The sequence below is a fragment of the Vanellus vanellus genome (genome assembly GCF_965231255.1).
Source record: "Vanellus vanellus genome assembly, chromosome: 2".
NCBI lineage: Eukaryota > Metazoa > Chordata > Aves > Charadriiformes > Charadriidae > Vanellus > Vanellus vanellus.
Genome location: NC_138906.1, coordinates 122,339,380 through 122,359,003, shown reverse-complemented (window position 1 = coordinate 122,359,003; position 19,624 = coordinate 122,339,380). Strand labels below are relative to the sequence as shown.

The 19,624-nt window shown below is 39.7% G+C and overlaps 1 protein-coding gene across 1 annotated transcript; it reads right to left on the bottom strand.

Moving 5' to 3' along the window:
- Nucleotides 1-1,503: 1,503 nt before the first annotated feature.
- RNF125 (ring finger protein 125) lies at nt 1,504-14,821 on the bottom strand (the record flags this gene model as incomplete). The annotated part of the gene is given in 12 exon segments (XM_082499222.1): nt 1,504-1,596; nt 2,656-2,763; nt 5,837-5,879; nt 5,881-5,934; nt 7,351-7,354; nt 7,357-7,414; nt 7,418-7,444; nt 10,418-10,441; nt 10,445-10,513; nt 10,517-10,571; nt 11,338-11,467; nt 14,665-14,821. Coding segments are annotated over 12 exon segments (822 nt in total).
- Nucleotides 14,822-19,624: the final 4,803 nt, after the last annotated feature.

The following is a 19,624-nucleotide window of genomic DNA, read 5'->3' as shown; positions in this document are numbered from 1 at the left end:
CAACTTTGTACAACTACTTTTTGTACATCTATTATTTTGGTTGCTTTCTGGACAATGCTGCTGCTGCTGCAAGAACAGTACATCTCCTTGCTGACATAAATAGGGCAGGGATTTCTTCTGTGGGAGAGGTTAAAGTTGGATATGAGCAGACAGGGAAAGGGAGAAAGCCATGTAACTTCAGGGGAAATCAGAAGGTGCCACGTTCAAGGGGAAGGACATCCTTTGCTTTTCCCAGGTGTATCTGTATCACTGCCAACAAAGAACACTTGCAGCCACAGACAAAAGTAAGGACAACAGTCCTACAGTGGTAGCTTATTTCATACATATAAAAAGTTCTCCATACATTTTTTAGATGCACAGGAAGCCATAAGTCAAATATGTTTCCCCTATATTTTTGGCTGCTTTGCTTTGGCAGACCAGGTTGGATTTTTATATTTTTTTTTAATTATTTTTTAGCTACTCAGTTCCCATAAATTGCCCAAGTTCCCACAAATTCCACCCTTTGGAGCAGCATTGTCCATCTTTGTGACTGAGAAGTTTTCATTCCCAAAGAGAAAGGAAAGCAACTTTCCCAAGCACGTGAAAAATTGAATATTTCTCTTCCCAAAAAGGAGGGACTTTCTGATTCCAAGGAAAACCAGAAGAGACCTAAACTCTATTGGGAGTTTCCTTGTTAACCTGTTACCATGTAATTAAAGCTGCTTTAATCACTGTACATGCTTCTATGCATGAACACGAATTTTATTTTTTTACAGATCAACCACATCTTTGAAAGATACTATGTTATAATGTACATGTTAAAAAAAGTACATACTTTTTTTTAACTTACACAGTAAGAATACAGGTTAGTTAAAAGATGCTGTCAATCTCTTGAACAGGTTTCTATTTTTTTATTATAAACATAAGATTCACTTCTTGCTATTCTTTCAACATGGCTTTCACTTACCAACTTTGCTAATTTTGAGTTGCATCTTGCACTGCAAATGGAGACCTTTCTGCAGTCTTATGGGGTCAGTAATACTGTCCTTGATAGTAGGTAGCATGCCTGATACTGTTTTAAAGGGGGGTTGTTCCAATTTGTTTGGTTGTGTAGCATCCGAAAAGCTGCTGTTTATCATCTACCTCCAGCACTGCATTGTCATCGTCAATGTACATGATACTGGCCTGCTCCTGGAACGGAGCTGCAAACAAATAGGAGGCTGCTGTCACAGCCAGTGTTCCTGTATACTGGACTAGCAGACAGTTCAGGACCATTGTGTTTGAAATAGAGAAACTGACAATATTTTCTTTTATCCTTACAAAAGAAAAACCAACACATTTTTTTAAATGAAACTGAAATTTAATTAATAAAAAAAGAATTTAGAAACAAAATGCTTAAGAAAAAAAAATCAAAACGTTTCTAGGTCCATGCATGCTACTAACACTCCATTAATTGCAAAAGGCTAATTTTTAATAACCATGTTTATCTACAGAACATGTTCTTCCACTCTTTTGCAGTAGTCCTTATGCACTGTTTGGATGACTCACATGCACATATTCTAAGAACGACCCATCCAGAACTCCTTCAACAAGGACTTCTCCAATGCTGTTTATGTCCTGAAAGAAAAAAAAAAGGATATTTTATTGACTATCAAGATAGTAATTAATGTGTTAATAGATTTAATTTTGACTGCTTGGGTTACCAGTTAACAAAATACTTGTTTCAGTGGGTTTACATCCATATTTAAAAGTTTACTGTCTAACTTTCTACTTCTTAGTGGTAAACACTGCAACATAAAGCAAGAGAAATTGTTATGAAACTTGAAATAAAAGAGAATGTCAAATGCAGAAACAGATTAATTCAGTGATTATGGAAGACCCAACCATGCTAATGCTGTTTATTAAAGAGTCCAATTTGGTGATGCATGTTATATTACTGTATATAGAAATAAATACTTAAGTCTTAGCTATACTTTATGAAGCTATATATGTGTGAGATATCAATAAAATGCTGTCATACATAGGTCTGTTTCCGCCATTTGCATGAATTAGAGGTTCAAATTATTAAGATGCTTCTTCACCCCACCCTCCATTTGGACATCATTTTGTCTAGTGCTTTTGCCCATTAAAAAAAGAGTTGTATATCTTTCTTTTGGATTTTCTCTGGATGAGTATGAAACATAAATATAGGAAAGCAGTGATATTCTTCAGAAATTCTAACAACATGTTAATGCTTGTGCTGCATTTTCTATTTTACAGCCCACTCAGCAAACAGCTGCAGCACCTTTCAGAAGTGCAACTGTGTCATCTTAGGTTCTTACAGAATAAAAATGGGTTGTTGAAACAACTTTCATTTAAAGTATGTAGCTTTTCATTTGAGGATCTCCAGGTCAATTATAAACATGAGTCAGATGCATAATACCTCTTAAGAAAAGAGGTAATGGAGTACTTTTCCCTTGTCCCACCATTAGACAGCAACAAAACGGAGGACAGAATCTGTAAGTTGGCAACTCTGAGTACCAGACTATGCTATTTCTGTACACAGCTGCCACGCTTTGTGACTTCGTGGTACAGTTACCTGCTCAGTTCTTTTCATGACTTCTTGATTGTAAAAGGTGTGGAAGAAGATACACATAAAGAAATCAAGTCCAGTAGGTTGCAAATACTGTTACTCACTATGTGGTCTTCATAATGGAGTGCATGTCTGAGTTGAAGATGCCTTATAAAATTTCTGCTGAAATAGCTTGGATCTCTCCCAGGTGTTAAACGACAAATTGGACAACACTATAAATAAATGGAAATATCCAATTATCATCTTGGAGGTCTTACAGAAGAAATATTATCAGTGCTTAAAAAACCAAAATGTGAAATAAGTGGATATGTTACAGCCAAATGGCATTCTCTGAGCAAGACAAATAGTGCTAGACAGGGTGCACTGTCAGACTAACTGTCAATTATGCTGATCCCTGCTGCGTAATTTGTGTCTGCAGACATCCCAAGGACTGTCAAACAATATAGATCTGATGGTTAATATATTCCCTCCTACTAGCTACAAGGGAACTGTTAATGCAAAAGCAGTTGTTTTATCCAATACAAAATCTATCATCCGAACAATTCATGTATCCATTTGTTTATCATTCAAATAATAAACTAATAACAAATAAGCTATTTGTTTATATATATTTGTTATCAAGTGCTACAAGAAACATACAGGATTTCTCTGGTCATCAATGACAAATTAATTCATCTGTGTGCTTACAACAGGAGTGCCTAAAACAATCAAAAGAAAAGCTGAATTACTTCCTGTGGGTTCTCTGTAATATAAAAGTTGAAGTTACTGCAACATTTATTTCTTCAAGCAATATCATGAGAACACTGTGTGTATGCTAAAAAGATGATTATCATGGAATACACCATGTGTGAAAATACTATGTGTAGACTAAAACCAGCTTTATGACATGACATGATAATGAACATTACAATACAACATGCCAAAAAATCCCATGCCTTTCTTAGAACTAAAAGTCCGATGGGTTTATTCTAAGTTTGAAATAAAAAGGTTGAAATAGCTGTGCCAAATAATTTTTTCAGGTACTCCTGAAATCCTGAAACAGTTACTCCAAAGATATTCCATAATTAAAGGGAAGGGTCAGTGTGTTAGTAGCAAACAACAAAGTGCACGTCTCAGCATCTTCCCTCTGTTTGCTTTGTATTAACGATGTGGTGTCTACAGTTTATAAACCAACTAAAGCAGTTATGAAACCAGTATAGAATCATAGAATCATAGAATGGTTTGGGTTGGAAGGGACCTCAAAGATCATCTCGTTCCAAGCCCCTCCCAGTAGACCAGGTTGCTCAAAGCCCCATCCAACCTGGCCTTACACATCTCCATGGATGGGGCCTCAACAACCTCTCTGGGCAACCTGTTCCAGTGTCTCACCACCCTCATAGTGAAAAATTTCTTTCTAATATCTAATCTACCCTCTTCCAGTTTGAAGCCATTACCCTTCGTCCTATCACTACATGCCCTTGCAAAAAGTCCCTCCCCATCTTTCCTGTAGGCCCCCTTTAGGTACTGGAAGGCCGCAATAAGGTCTCTCTGGAGCATTTTTTTCTCCAGGCTGAACAACCCTGATGCTCTCATCCTGTCTTCATAGGATAGGTGCTCCAGCCCTCTGAACATCTCTGTGGCCCTCCTGTGGACCCACTCCAACAGGTCTGTGTCCTTCTTATGTTGGGAGCCCCAGAGCTAGATGCAGTACTCCAGATGGGGTCTCACGAGAGCAGAGTGGAGGGGTAGAATTGCCTTCATTGACCTGCTGGCCACACTTCTTTGGATGCAGACCAGGATGCAGTTGGCTTTCTGGGCTGCCAGCACACATTGCCGATTCATGTTGGACTTCTCATCCACCAACACCCCCAAGTCCTTCTCCTCAGGGCTGCTCTCAATCCATTCTCCACCCAGCCTGTATTTGTGATTGGGATTGCCTGGCCCTTGCACAGGAACTTGTACTTGGCCTTGCTGAACTTCATGAGGTTTGCACAGTCCCACGACTGTGACTTGAAAGATCACATTTTCCTTTCCCTACTTACAATTTTTACATTATCTGTAGGCAAACATAGTTCTGAATATTGTTTTTTTACATTAGGTTTCAAATAAATGTGCAACGGAGGCTATATAATGTATATTACTCATGAGTCTCTCAGGATCAGCTTATATATGCAACTCTGAATTGAGCAAAGGATTTAATAATTTTCTAGGTTTTAAGGATTAATTCTGTCCTGCAGCTACACAATACAGCTATTTATGAATTTGCCCTGAGTGAAAAAATAAGAGCTTATGGATTGATAGGTGTGATAAAAATTATTGACAATTATTTCAATTGATCAAAGTAAATACAGTCTCATCTGAAAAATACAAAATTTGGCAAAATGTTATACATTAAAGCATTAACTCAGGTAAAGGTGAACACCATATACACTCTGAGTGAATGCTTCCTTTAATTTACCTGGAGCTGTGGCTCCACGATAACTTACTAATATGATCATGGTTAAAGTGGTGAAAAAAATAACCTGCGATGTAAAAGAGAATGGAGCGGGTTTCCCCCATCCCACCTGCTGCGGAAAACGGGAGCGTTGGTTGATTTGCCTACAAGTCCTTCAGTCTGTAACACCTCTAAAACACCTCTTCTGCAACATGTGAGAATCAGAGTCTAAAATGCCTCAGCAAATAACGATCAGGGAACTAAATTACGCTTGTCAAGATCTGAGTCGACACCCTATGGACCTCCGTCCTACAAACAGGGTCACAGTAAGACCTTGCAGCCTCCGTGCAACCTTCAGAATGAAACCATTTATGTGAAGTTATCTTAACTTAAAAAAAAAATTAAAACCCCCACTATGACAGACTCCTGTACGAGGCCACAGAAGCAGTTCTCAAATTATAACCTCAAATCCCAGATGAGAATACACACCAAATGCTGCACATAAATCAGAGTTAGGGCAGTAGAAATAGCACATGGGGGATTTAAAAGCAGGGAAGTCACTGAACCTAATAATGCTCTTTGTCTTGGCTGTAAGTAACTGTTTGTCGTATCCATCATAAGACTTCCTACACTGTTTTCAGTGCTCCTACCAGTGCTTACACCGATAGGAGTGCTGGTATTTTAAATATTATGTGCATTTGTGCTTGTCTGTGAGAGATGGGGAGAGGGAATGAATATAGGTACATTTTTCCCACACTGTCAAAACCAATTAATATATTTTCTCTTTGTCTACTATCTCCTATCAGTAATGCTTGCTAGAATTAATCAGTTTAACATGTGAATTCAGTAAAATGTATACTTATGTACATTACCACTGCTCTCCTTTCCCATCTGTGGTGAGACAGTGGCCCATTAGTGGCCCATTAGCTCATCCTCATCTACTCTGCACTTGCAATAAGGACAGGAATATCTGGGAATACGAGGTAGTATATTGTTAATGGATGGAGATATAACGGATACATTTTTTAGTACTGCAAGCGATAAAAGAAGCATTGATATTTCTTTGGCCAGATATCATTAGAACCTTCTTTTGCCACAGCTAAAATGCAGCATGGGTGTATGACATGTACCTGGGGGGGATGTACGCTAGCCTGGCAAAAGGCCAGCCTTGCTAATGGACGCTGCGAACACTGCATAGAACTGTGCCAGCATGTCAGGATATTGACCCAGAAAAGCACTTTTAACATAACCGTGACCTTAGAGAGGAACAGATGAAAATACAGCACACTACAACCATAGACATTTGATAAAAGCCTCATTTAATTGCTGTGATACACTTGGAGCATATGCGTGACCAAACTACCGATTCTCAGGAGCCCTCATTAAGTACCAACGCTTTCTCGCAGAGGACTCCTGCTTAGCTGTCAGCACAGAGTATGGTCTTGTTGCATGGTGGAGACACTGTTTTCGGGTCAGTACTGTGCTCAAGTGCGTGTGGATGAAAGTTCCAAGTTTTTCTAACATCAGAAGAACAGTAATTGGTAAGGAGATAGGTCTTCTAAGCAAGCAGCCTCAATAATGTGTCGTTTAGGAATTCAAATAACAAAGAGTATAGGGACTTTAAATTACATAAATCAAAAAAGCATTTTAGTAATGATATCAAAATTGGTCCTAATTGTTAATGGGCGAAACTAAAGCCCATTGAACCTCAAGACCTCACTTATTCTAGAATTGGTACGTGCCTAATTGATTGCTCTAGCAGGTTCTGCCCTCAAATAGAATGAAAGAGACAACGAATTTGAACTTTTGACATACAGCACACATGTATTCTGTAAATATATATATATTTTTTCTATATATACTATAAGTGTATAAATAAGAAAAGCTGACAGTCAATTCAAAAACTATTTCTGAAGAACAAATTATTAGGAGAGAGCCAATTACATTTAGATCATTATTAGTCTTATTCATTCTGGAAATAACCAACATTTTCAAGGAGTTTTATTTGAAAGTAAACATAATTTAAACATAATTCTCCGCCAAGAGAAACAGCAAAAACTGCTGACCTGTCAAAATACGATTGTTTCTACAAAACAGGACATGTGGAGCTAAATTCTATCAAAATCATACTAACTGCAAGTAAAGTGTATTGTTTTGTAGTCATAGGCAAAAAAAATATTAGTGTCCATTTTAAGTACTATTTGAGTATTATGATTTAAAAATATTAGTAAAGGATTTATGCTGAATTCTATGAAACAGAAACAAATTCCAATTAAAAAAAAAACAACAAACAAACCCCAGAGAATTCTTCTACCAGTTTGAATTTACTATGTTGGGATAAGAAACTTCAAAGTGCTTTTACAATGTCATCAACACTGAGGTCTACCTTATACAGCATCTCCAAGCTCCTGTACAGGTCCATATTTTTCTCTATATTTTTCACAAGTGATTTAATGAGCTCTCATTTCACTCGGACATACCTAAGCAATAACAAGCAGCAGCTTGTTATGCTTTATACCATGACACGTTCCAACTAATACATCATGGAATATTTTCTAGTTCAAAGCCTGACCACAACACTGTGGCTATACCTAGGGGAGAATATGCATCTCCTTCAACTGCTGGCTCAGTTCCTCAAGCATTTTGTTACTGGTTAAGTATTGCTCTAATACATTTTATAATAAAAAACATTCAGCTTATGAGAGTAAAGTCAAGTTAAGTGAAATAATTATTGGTTTGTGGTGATTTCATTTGTCCCTTACATTGGCTCTTAATATTTTAGAATGAAATTTGGGAGGCAAAAGGGAAGCATTTCTAGTTTTGGGGGGGGGACACACGCACACCCTCCCAGTTCACATCTTGCTCTGTTGTTAATGGTGAAAATCTAGGCCAACTCTATTAATAACAAATACTCCAACATGAGAGCCTGATTATGACCTCAGTGAAGTCACCAGCAAAACCTTTTTATCGATTCATTAAGGATAAGATTTGGATTTTATACTGCTCCTGCTACTTGCTGTCCTATTTCCTTTAACTCAGAACCTCCAAAAACAAACCCAGTGAAGCACAATCATGAGCGATTTTCTATGACGAGAAAGAATATGAAATTATATGAAGTCACCGTGTTGAGATATTCAAATATCTGCACAGAAACAGTGCAGAGATTAATATTACTTATAGGTTGTTCTATATTCTTTACCTTTAAACAATGATGACCGGTTCTGGTGAATCTTGGTGAAGAAATGCAGTATAACCCTGCCCCAGATGTCTGTGCCATGGCTCCACTACAACTGACTGCAGATGCAGCAGAATGAAAATGCTCAGGCTGCAGTCACTTAATTGCAATTTCCACTCTCCGAGTGGAAACTGCAAGTTAAGTTAGGTTTATACCAACACAGCAATCCATGCACTGGCGTGACTGAAGCACTGCAGGAGCATCTGCCGAGGGTAGTGTGCCAAATATCAGAAACAACATACAAATGTGTCTTGACACTATAATGCTTTAAATGCACTGTCCTTTTCGACGTATCTTAGTGGCCTCACTGATGGCTGTATGCAAAAAATACAGACAACACTTTCTACAGCCGTAAGAAAGATTATAAAGCCCTGCAGATATCCGTCCTTAGATCACTTCTTGTGCTCTGCCACTGAACAGCAAAAAGCAGTGCTCAGACTCTGCTAAGTACTGAAGCCATGTTAAGTACTGAAGCCACACTAAACCGTACGTTGCTCGGCACTTCTTAGCATACCTGTTACATTTGGGTTCCTTCTGCAAAAAATGTTTTTTAAAAATATTGAAATTAGATTCAATATTTAGCAACTGTTAATATCAAGGTGTTCATACATTTCCTTGTTAGTTTTAAGCAAATCTTTCCCAGATAGAAAATCCATGGCAAAAAAGGTAAAGAACCAATAGTGTTAACAGCAAATAATAAACTTTTTTGCTGCTTTCCTTATATTCTCTCTAATTCCCCACAACCCTGCAAATAGCAGTCTTTCAGGAGTTGACACGTTTACTTGCTAGTTTACCGTTTATGGTATTTTCACACTTCTGCTGATGGACAAGAAAGACTTAAGGGTATTGTTGTGCCGTTAACAAGACAGGGGAAATTATGAAAGCCAGATGAGGATCTGGTCAGAGAAAAAAATAAGTGTGAGTCAGATCTAAGCTGTACTATTTCCTTTCAGAAACCGACATAGGTATAAAGATATGAGGGGGGAGGAGGACTGAAGAGTGTTTATTATACAGAAAGAGACACAGAAGTAAATATTCACAAACATGGGAGAAAATACTTGGGTTTACATTCATTTTCAAGAAAACATGTATGAATTAAATCTTGGTTAAATGTTTTTCCTATTGATATATTCTTTGTCCTCCACCCCAAAGCCCTGTTAACCTTTTGCTCTGCACCTTGTTTCAATGAAACATGATTAACATGTTCCGGTTAACAGTAGCATTTAAAACTTAATTTGCACATGAGTAAGTGATGTTTCAAAGGCTTTATTTACATTTAAGGAAAAAGGCTCAGTTTAGGTAGTTTTACCTAAGGTGGGGCGGGGGGGGTGTTGTTTTTTTTTGTTTTGTTTTTTTTTTTTTAAAGTCATGTATTTTAACAGATGCAGATGTGGCCAGGATTTTTATAATTAGGGCATCGTAGTATAGGAAAAAAAGTGATATGTCCTTTCTCTGCCCACAGCCAACAAAGCCAAGAAGATTCAGCTCACATAGGTTTAGGCTTGAGGTTAATATTTGCAATGGCACTGGTGGAGTGTTTTAGAGGTCTTTTAGATATGGAATGTGATCATAGAATCATAGAATGGTTTAGGTTGGAAAGGACCTTGAAGATCCTTGAGTTCCAACCCCCCTGCCATAGGCAGGGACACCTCCCACTAGACCAGGTTGCTCAAGGCCACGTCCAGCCTGGCCTTGAACACCTTCAGGGATGGGGCCTCAACAACCTCTCTGGGCAACCTGTTCCAGTGCCTTACCACACTCAAAGTGAAAAATTTCTTCCTAATATTTAATCTGAACCTGCCCTCTCGCAGTTTAAAGCCATTCCCCCTCATCCTGTCACCACATGCCCTAGTAAAAAGTCCTTCCCCAGCTCTCTTGTAGGCCCCCTTTAGGTACTGGAAGGCCGCAATAAGATCTTCCTGGAGTCTTCTCTCCTCCAGGCTGAACAGCCCCAACTCTTCCAGCCTCTCCTCATAGGAGAGGTGCTCCAGCCCTTGGATCATCCTCATGGCCCTCCTCTGGACACGCTCCAGCAGGTCCATGTCCTAATAAATGTCCTAATGGTCCTGATAAATCACAAAAATTTATTCTTCTGTCATCACACTGGTCAAGTTTCTGTGTTTAGACATAGTCTTAAAAAGATGTCTTAATGGTGTTAGTTCTTGTGCATTGATGGAGTTCTGGACTTATTTACTAATTAGTGTTCAAAGTTGCAAACCTGTGTTTCACTTTCTGTGCAATTTCAGTATGTGCTCTCCATTTTCTTGGCAATATCAGTAGCTGGAATTCTTTCAGAAGGAAGATAAGTGCAGCATTAAGGGCACATCCACGCATTATTCTTTAAACTTGCAGAAATACAGGAATGGCAAAATCTACACATAGAAAGAAACAAAACCGAATGTGATAATCCCACCAAAACTTGCTTCAAATGATGCAGGGTATATAAAAAAAAGAATTAAAATTTTGCACAACATGAGATCCCCAGTGTAATGTTGCTGGATATTTGTCCTTCTTAGGATATATGTTGTTAAGAAGATTGTGGGTATTGTTCCTGCGGCACTACTTGCATTAAGTAGAGCACTGAAAAAGGCAAGCTGTGCATCCTGGTAGCAGTGAAACCTATGTGACTGTGAGGACTCATTTCAGAGCAAAAGTGAGGAACCCGTCCTCTGCAGGCCAGGCAAAGCGTGCTGACTGTGATTTCACAACTTGCCATCAGAGCAAAGATTATTTCTTTTTTCTAGTGTTGCTTACTGTAAGTCTTCCTAAGCTCATAAACAGAAGAATACTCCATGCTGCTCCTATGATGGACAAGAATCCAGGTTGTTAAGATAAGGGAATTTCTCCAATACATGATGAAGTCAGGAGAATTACATTCTGAGGTTTTAGGCAGCAGTCGCAGGGAAAGCGTTCGGCTGTTGTGCAGTATGTGGTTCGCTGACCTCGCCATCATAGAGTTTAAACCGGGTAAAGGCATACCTACATCTGGGAGGGTCTTAGCCACTTCACTTCTCTGGTTTTAGGAACAAAACCAGATTGGATTAGTGGTTACTGCAGCTGCTTTTGAAAGCTTTTTGTCAATTACAGATATGACAGATAAGCTTTGGTGAATCTGCCTGTAGAGATTTAAAACGTTACTGCCCATCGCTATCTGAGCACCACTGCAAAGCCCCAGTGCTAATGGCGGCTGTTCTTGGCATTAGATTATGGCTCCCCATCACCTCGAGATAGGGATCTGAAGGGTCTCGAGTAGAGTGACAGCCTGGGGCTGCAAGGAAGGACAAAAATAAAGGATGCACGCTGACTTACGGCCCCTCTGGCTTTGAAGGAGCAAGGAGGAGCTGCTGTGCCAGACTGCAACCCGAAGTGAGCGCATCGCTTGGCCTGGGAGAGCGTGCAGACAGCAGGCACATAAGGGCGAGGAGGTGGCAAAAGTCCTTGCACCTCTATGATAAATTTGCACTTGTGCCCCTCTGCGAAGTGCCACAGCCCTGCAGCAGAAGCAGCAGGAAGAAACTTGGGTCTGCAGCCCCAGCTGCATGAATGCAAAATTTCACTTGAATAAACTGCTTGACTTTGCACCAAAACAGGTAAGGAGCAGGAACATCTTCCTTTTTGACAGTTCTGCCTGGAGATTTAAATGCAGTAGCTTCCAGAAGAAAGGTACCTAAAACCATAAATCATTGTGATCCTGATGAGTGGGTCACTCAAACCAGCTAGTACTGGTGGTCATGCTGTGCCAATTTAGGATGTTGCCACTCGCACCCTCCTGTTGGATCATAGAATCATTTAAGGTTGGAAAACACCTTTAAGATCGTCAAGTCCAACCATAAACTAAAGGTTACCCACCTTTCCTTCTGTCTCCGCTCCCAACCCTCCAGCCCAGCAGAAGGTATCATGTGCTTATCTCTAGATTGGCATTTTAGTGCAAATCCACCCACTTTTGCGGTTGCTAAAATGCTAACCTTTGCCCCCACCAGCTCTGCTACGTAGACAGCAATTCCAGCAGAGGAGTGGAGTTGGAAGCTGAGGTGAAACCTTCTGAAGCCACTGTAAAACAACTTGCCAAGCTTGCCAGAGCACTCTGCAACAGCATTTCTAACATACTTAACAGCCTGTGATCGATCTATAGGAGGATTTCAGATGCAATCTCTTCTTTGGAAGCTTTCTTCATATATAGCTTCATGGAGCCACATAAAATATAATCAAAGCCTAAGTCAGACAGAAGGTGGTATTTTGCAGTTACTTCACAGAAGTATAAATGATAACACAGAGTGCAAAGCTAGTACAGCCAAGACCCAACACGCTCCCTGTCCAAGGATAAACTCCGAATTGTTACACAGGGCTTGCCCTCAGGCAGGCTTTAACTTAGATTATTCCCGTACTTTAGACAGGGTTGAAAAGGTTTCTTTGTTTCCCCAAGGAACAGAAGAGTCTTCTATAAATAACCCTGTACAAGGTTCACACGTGCTGTCTGAGAGCTTTCCCCTTTTAACATCACAAAATATAAAATCAGATTACCCTTTGCCAGTTTGTCCACCTTCCCCCTAAAACTGCCAGTAGCCAGAAAAAAAGGGTAATATAAAGGATGTAAAGATTGGCAAAGAGCAAGTACACCAGTGCATTATGCACAAATAGTCCATCGCTATTAGTCAGTGATTTATTCTATTGATCATAAAAACAATTTGCAAGAGTGTCAGGTTCAATAGCAAAAGTCCCTCCACCCTTAACCCAATTTATCACTCTGCTTTGTTTGCTCAGTCTGTACCTAAACAGGTAAAACAAATAAACAGAACCTGAAATGGTTCAGGTAGATGAAATAAAACCTCAGCATCTCAGGATACTGACCCTGAACAGTGCTAAAGCCCTACTTTCCCCCCCCTTCCATTTAGCCTCCAAACAATTGCCTCAAGGCTCTAGTCAGAGGCTGCATAACACTTCTCAAATCCAACAAAAGCTAATACGTTAGTTCTTGAATATACTGAGGGTGCAGTAAACAATTGCATTTTTTGGACATAGATACACGTGTATGTGTCAGCTCAGGAGCACATCATTTCCCGTGATCTGTGACCCAGAATAAATAATAAAACCAAGCCTCGCCAGGTGAATAGCAGAAAAGGCGCAGCTATTTGACTGGATTTCTGTTGAGAAGGAATTCTGCAAGTTGCCTACAGTTTCTAAGGCCAACAAGTTGTCCTGGAAACTACGAACGGGCTCAGAAACATGCTAAGAAGCCTTTTATCCTATTTCTTTCTTTCTTTCTTTCTTTCTTTCTTTTTCTCTTTCTCTCTTTCTTTTCCTTTATTTTTTTCAAAATTATTCATAAACACTGGTTTAAGCCATACTTCTGACTGCTGTTATCACTAGAAGGATGCCTGTGCCAGGTGCCACGTTTGTGAAGGGAGTCACTAGCAGATGGTTCATGTTTGTTCTTGCATTTTACACCTGCATATGTCGCTCTGCACTGATTCTGTTTGGGAACTTTATGCTGTGTTTGCATCTGGACAAGACTGAGATTAGATGTGATAATCCAATTATCGCTCACATTAAATTTGTGGTGAAGACAACCATACTTGCTTGGAATTTGAACCAGAAGAATACACTCACTCTAGAACAGCTGGTTTTACACACTGGTTTTTTGTTTTGTTTTGTTTTGTTTTGTTTTGTTTTGTTTTGTTTTGTTTTGTTTTTTAAGTGGTCTAGAATAACTGGCCTTATCCTAAAGCAGCTATCCCAAAATTGATTTTCTGGCATATCCTAACTTTAAGCAAATTAAGCGGGGATGAATCTAGGCATATTTCTAGGTATTTAACTGAAAAAAAAAAATAGAGCATAGGTGTCCATCCTCCCTCTGCAGCTAGCAGAGAAACAGACACAACTTATTTAAGGTAATTCAGTCTTAAACCAGTTTGAGTCCAGAGCTGCTTACCTGTGCCCACCGCCTACGGAGGAGGCATGCGGACAGTGCTACTGCTTTACCCTTACCTATATGTTGTAACACAATTACACAGAAATACAGAACGGTCAGGGTTGGAAGGGACCTCTGGAGATCATCTAGTCCAACCCCCCTGCCTGAGCAGGGTCACCTACAGCAGGTTGCACGGGACGGCGTCCAGGCGGATTTTGAATGTCTCCAGCGTGGGAGACACCACCACCTCTCTGGGCAGCCTGTTCCAGTGCTCTGCCACCCTCAATGTAAAGAAGTTCCTCCTCATGTTAAGATGGAACTTCCAATGTTCAAGTTTGTGCCTGTTACCTCTTGTTCTGTCACTGGGCACCACTGAAAAAAGACTGGTCCCATCCCCCTGGCGCCATCCCTTTAAGTATTTAAGTATTACTCTGCTTGTAGTCAGTTCAAAGCAGACTTTCCCCCTTTCCCTCGGCTTTTTCCCTTAGCCATCTTCCCTTGCGGCTGAACCCCGGGTGCCCACACCCCAATCTTTTCCCACACCCCCAACCTCCCACCTGCCTCCACCGGCAGGAGACATCCCAGCACCGGGCAGCAGAAAGTCCCAGCATGGCGAGGGGTCCCCACGGCGCCTCGGCCCATCAGGGCCTGCTTCACCTCACTGCCGAGGCGGTCATGGCGGGTAGTGGTCACTCTTCCCCCTCCCCACTCCATGCTGGGCAAGTGGTGGAGGGAACCTCCTTTTTTTTCAACACAGTTTTACTTCCCCAAGTGCAGGGGTGCTGTGGGTGGGGAGGGGATGGAGGTCATGAAGTATCCAGGAGGCGGGTGTGAGCTTGAATTTTTTAAAGCCTGAAAAGCCTCAAGATCCAATAGTAACGGTGTATTTATTGTGACTCCCTGTAATGCATACTTAGAAAATACTAATATTTTTAAGAGAAGCTAGAAAGCTGTCAGTGACGGTGTTTTACCACCAAGGCACCTAACTGTTAAGCATGGATGTAACTGACAAGGCACTTAAAATAGTGGTAGGCAGCGGGAGGCTGTCTTGAAGCTGATAATTCAGTCAGTGATTACTTTTAAAAATAAATTTCCATTAACACTGGAGATGGCATTTTCTCAGCTGCGGACATCAGGCCCACATGCATTGTGCCTGCACCATGGACCGTCAGCTCCCACTGGCAAAGAAAATAGGGAAAGGCGTGATGGCTAAAATGATAAACAATTACAATAGGTATTTGGGAGAAATTTCTTTTTGCTCTCTCTATTTGTAAAGGTTATGAAGGACCTTGATTCTGTGTTCTACCTGTTTCAAGCCTCTTACTTTTTCAGCCAGTACCCTGATGATAGCTGTGATGGGGATGTCTGTGGCAAATAACAACACGGGGCAATGGAACAGAAGACACGAGGCATGTCCTTGTGTTGGCAACGAACACAAACGCGGGTTAATTTTAATAGAAGTTAAGGTGCCCAAGGACTGTGGAAACAAAGCTGTGATGTTTCTTGACGTGGTCTCTCATGTCATGCATCCCCATACAAGGAGCTTCTCTGCCTGCAGTGGAAATGACTACCGAAGCCAAGAGAGAATCCTGGAAGGAGTTGAACATGTACAAATATCACATGGTGGCCTTAATGCAGCTGTCAAAGCAACCTACCAAAGCAACTGTTGGGTTATTTTTCCCTGTGATGAATAAAAATAAAAGCAGATTCCTTCTAGGTGTCCCCAAGTATGTGAACACCTGAAGAACAAAGGTAGTATTCCCACTTATTTCTATAAGTACTGGAAACATTGTGATACATTTAGTAATGCACATAAGTGAATTGGGATCTGTCTTGGTTTGTCTCATTTGACTAAAAGTTATATATGCTCTATTAGGTATAGTTGGGACAGGTTTCAATATCTTTTGGGCACTGTATTTTTTATTATGACAGATTATTAATTTTTTCATTAATATTGAGGAAATTTGAATATAGAATCAGAAAAGCTAATATCTGGGCATGTCTCAATATATGTATATATTTTCCAGTATCCAATGTATTTTCTGTAACTTAATATTTTTACAAAAGTAAAGTCAAATATGACCCACTTTTGGGTAAGAAATAAAAAGGGAAATGCAGTAGATTTGGCAGCTCCAAGATGAAAGCATCAGCAAGTTCAGTATCTTTCAGTTTGCATCTGGGCTGCAGTAAAACTAGTAATCTCCTGTCAAAGTGCTTTTCTTGGAAATTTCCATCACAAATGTGGTTTTGGAGGAAGATATTACCATTTTCTGGGCTCAAACTCTTCAGTGATGATTATCTCATATAAACAGATTTTACAGTCATGTTATTAACTTGCCAAATCAAATATGTAATGACAGCAGAAGGACAGCAATATTTCCTGTGCTTACTATTTACTCGTATGCTACCCTGCTGATGAATAATAAAAGCAGATCTAGGAAGAGTTATATCTCTAACCACAAAAATCAGGACAGCAGTACGCATTGTTATAGAAACTGCAACAAAGCATGTTCCAGCATATGTGAATCTTGTCAGTCAGAATCAAGTCAACGAATTTCCTCCATCAGTTACTGGTTTTCTTTAGTATCAAATAAATTGCGAGGAAAATAGTAATACCATACCACTGGCTGAACTCTAATTTTGCCTATTGATGTTTTACATTTGGTGTCACTCAGTTAAGATTTAGACCTCAGTTATACCCAAATTTGATTTCTTTGCATATCATTGCATTAATAATATAATGTGATAGAATGTCATTAACCACTGTAAGATAATTAAGTGCAAAGGTTCTGGTAAATCACACACTCATTTAAAATCCGACAATGTAAGTATGAATAATGTATCGAAAACATTAAACCATGAAGTATAAAAATAAAATGCTTTAAAAAAAAACATTAAAAAAAAATCAAATAAGCCCTTAAGTGCCTGTCAATAATATGTGAAAATAAAAACGGCATTGTTATCATTGACATATAGGGAATGGAAGTCTCATGAAGACAGTGGTAAAACTGCATTAGAAATTTTAGGAATTACTGACAATAATTTTCCAGTCCCAAGTAGGTGGCATACACACAGACCTGACCGTGGTGGGAAGGGCTGGAATGATCACAGGGCTGGAAGCTTGTGGTGGCGTGAAGATCAGTGCTCACAACCAATTACGTCAAATAAGGGCAGACAGAGCACAGGCTCAGCCAAGATCTGTTACATGCACACATCTTTGTGGCTGAGTAGGCATTTACAGATGTATATGTATTTACTTCGATACACACATACAGGGAAATTGTCTCCATCTGCTTGATTAGTTGCCTAGAAAAAAATATAGTTAAAAAATGAAGGGCTTGGAGCATCTCCCTTATGAGGAAAGGCTGCGAGAGCTGGGACTCTTTAGCCTGGAGAAGAGAAGGCTGAGGGGAGACCTTATTATGGCATACAAGTATCTAAAGGGTGGGTTGAAGGAGGATGGAGCCAGGCTCTTCTCAATGGTTCCCAGTGACAGGACGAGGGGCAATGGGCACAAGTTAGAACACAGGAAGTTCCGTTCAAATACACGGAAACAGTTCTTTACGGTGAGGGTGACAGAGCACTGGCACAGGCTGCCCAGGGAGGTTGTGGAGTCCCCTTCTCTGGAGATTGTCAAGACCCACCTGGATGCAGTCCTGAGTAATGTGCTGTGGGCAATCCTGCTTTAGCAGGGGAGTTGGACTAGATGATCTCTAGAGGTCCCTTCCAACTCTGATAATTCTGTGATTCTGTGAAATAAGAAAATCTGAGAACATATTAGAGGAGAAACTTAACAATATTAGTGAAAATTAGGGTGTGTACCAGAAGACTTCATTACATGGTAAGTGTTTTACAATATTTTAAATATTTAAACGCACACTTTTATTAAAACCTCTTTCTGGAAAAGGAAGGAAAGACAATAGTTAGAAGTAGACATCAATCACAAATATGTCAATAAAAACAACTAGATGAAACCAAAGAAAAGTCAAGCCTAGTGAAACTAGCAACAGTAGAAGGAAATCTAAAGTAGAAACAAAAGAAGGTAAAACAACAGCTAAGGCTTGGTACTAGATAGGAGAGTGCTAATGGTGCAAAGAAGTGTTCAACAGTTACCTGCAGTATTTGAGGAGGAGCAAAAGGATGTATTTCTTTCTGATTAGGGCATTGGATAATTTGCCAGCCCATAATGACAATGTAAGTATTAAGCAACATTAATTAGGAATAAATATTCTAAAAGGAAGGCAGAGAGAACTTTCACCAAATAATCCTAGAAGAATTGGCGAAGGAGCTTTCTGTCTTGCTGTTAATTATTATTAATTTTGAGCATACAATGGAAGTCCTCCAATGCTGGACTCAAATGACATGGTTGAACTCATCAGTTATAAAATGTAAAAGATGACGTTCAGTCAATAAAAGCATATTGATGCTCACTAACATGGTTTTAGAAACTTGGCAAGCTGAACTCAGGCTGTAGTCTAATGAACTTACAAATATAATTGTGTTTTGTAACCGTGCTGATGTAATACACTTCTGCAGGGTTTTTAACTTAGTTCTTTTATGGCCTTCAAACTGAAATAAATTAACATTATATAATATGAACAAGATATACAGGAAATAAGAAATGCTGTATGACAGATCTTACAAAGTAGCATCAAAAACATACATACCTGACCTTAGGTAATACTTTTCTGAATAATCTGGAAACAAATATAAAACTATCAAGTGACTGTATTTGCAGATGCCAAAAGCACAGATGAAGTGATAAATCACAATGGCAATGGACATCGCACAGTGCGATCTGGATTCCAGGTTAAATTGGATCCATTCAAAGAAAGTGAATCCTAAAAAAAGTCGAGTGCAATCTCATATATCTAGGAAAAAAAAAGTGTACTGTACTTCTGGAAGAGTAACTAGTGGCTGAACACAACCTAGCAGCAGGGTGGAGAAGCAGCATGTGCTTCCCTGGTAGCACTGCTATCAATGAAGGCAGATGACTTCTGATGGGGATAACGACAGTAGAAGTTGAAAATGAGGATATTTATTGCATTAGATTCACTGCTCTAAGTGCTGAACAAGTGAAGGAACCTCTGCTTAGTGCGACTCACCTAAAAATTTTTTTTCTTAATCAAGAGGTAGAATTAAACCCTTCAGCTAAGTTGTCTATCTGAGTGCTGTGCACATTTTACTCAGTTTTGAAAGAAATAGCTGCAGTACTCCACTGTTCAAGTAGGGTAAAGTTGGGCATTTATTGATTCACATCAGACAGCTTTTGATACTCAGTACATAAAATTTCAATATTTGTTAGTTCTTTATTTTCTATTTTTGAGGGCTTTGAGCATTGTTCAACCAAGTACTCTGGAGAATCGGAAAACTTTAAGGGGCTTGTTAGCTCTGGAGTGACAGCAATGCTCATTCATGCATTTTTAGACTGATTCCCCAAAGAGGTTAAACAATATCATCATCTTCTCTGTGTACATATAAATCTGTCTGGCAGCGCCTGCCCTCGCTAGAGCCTCC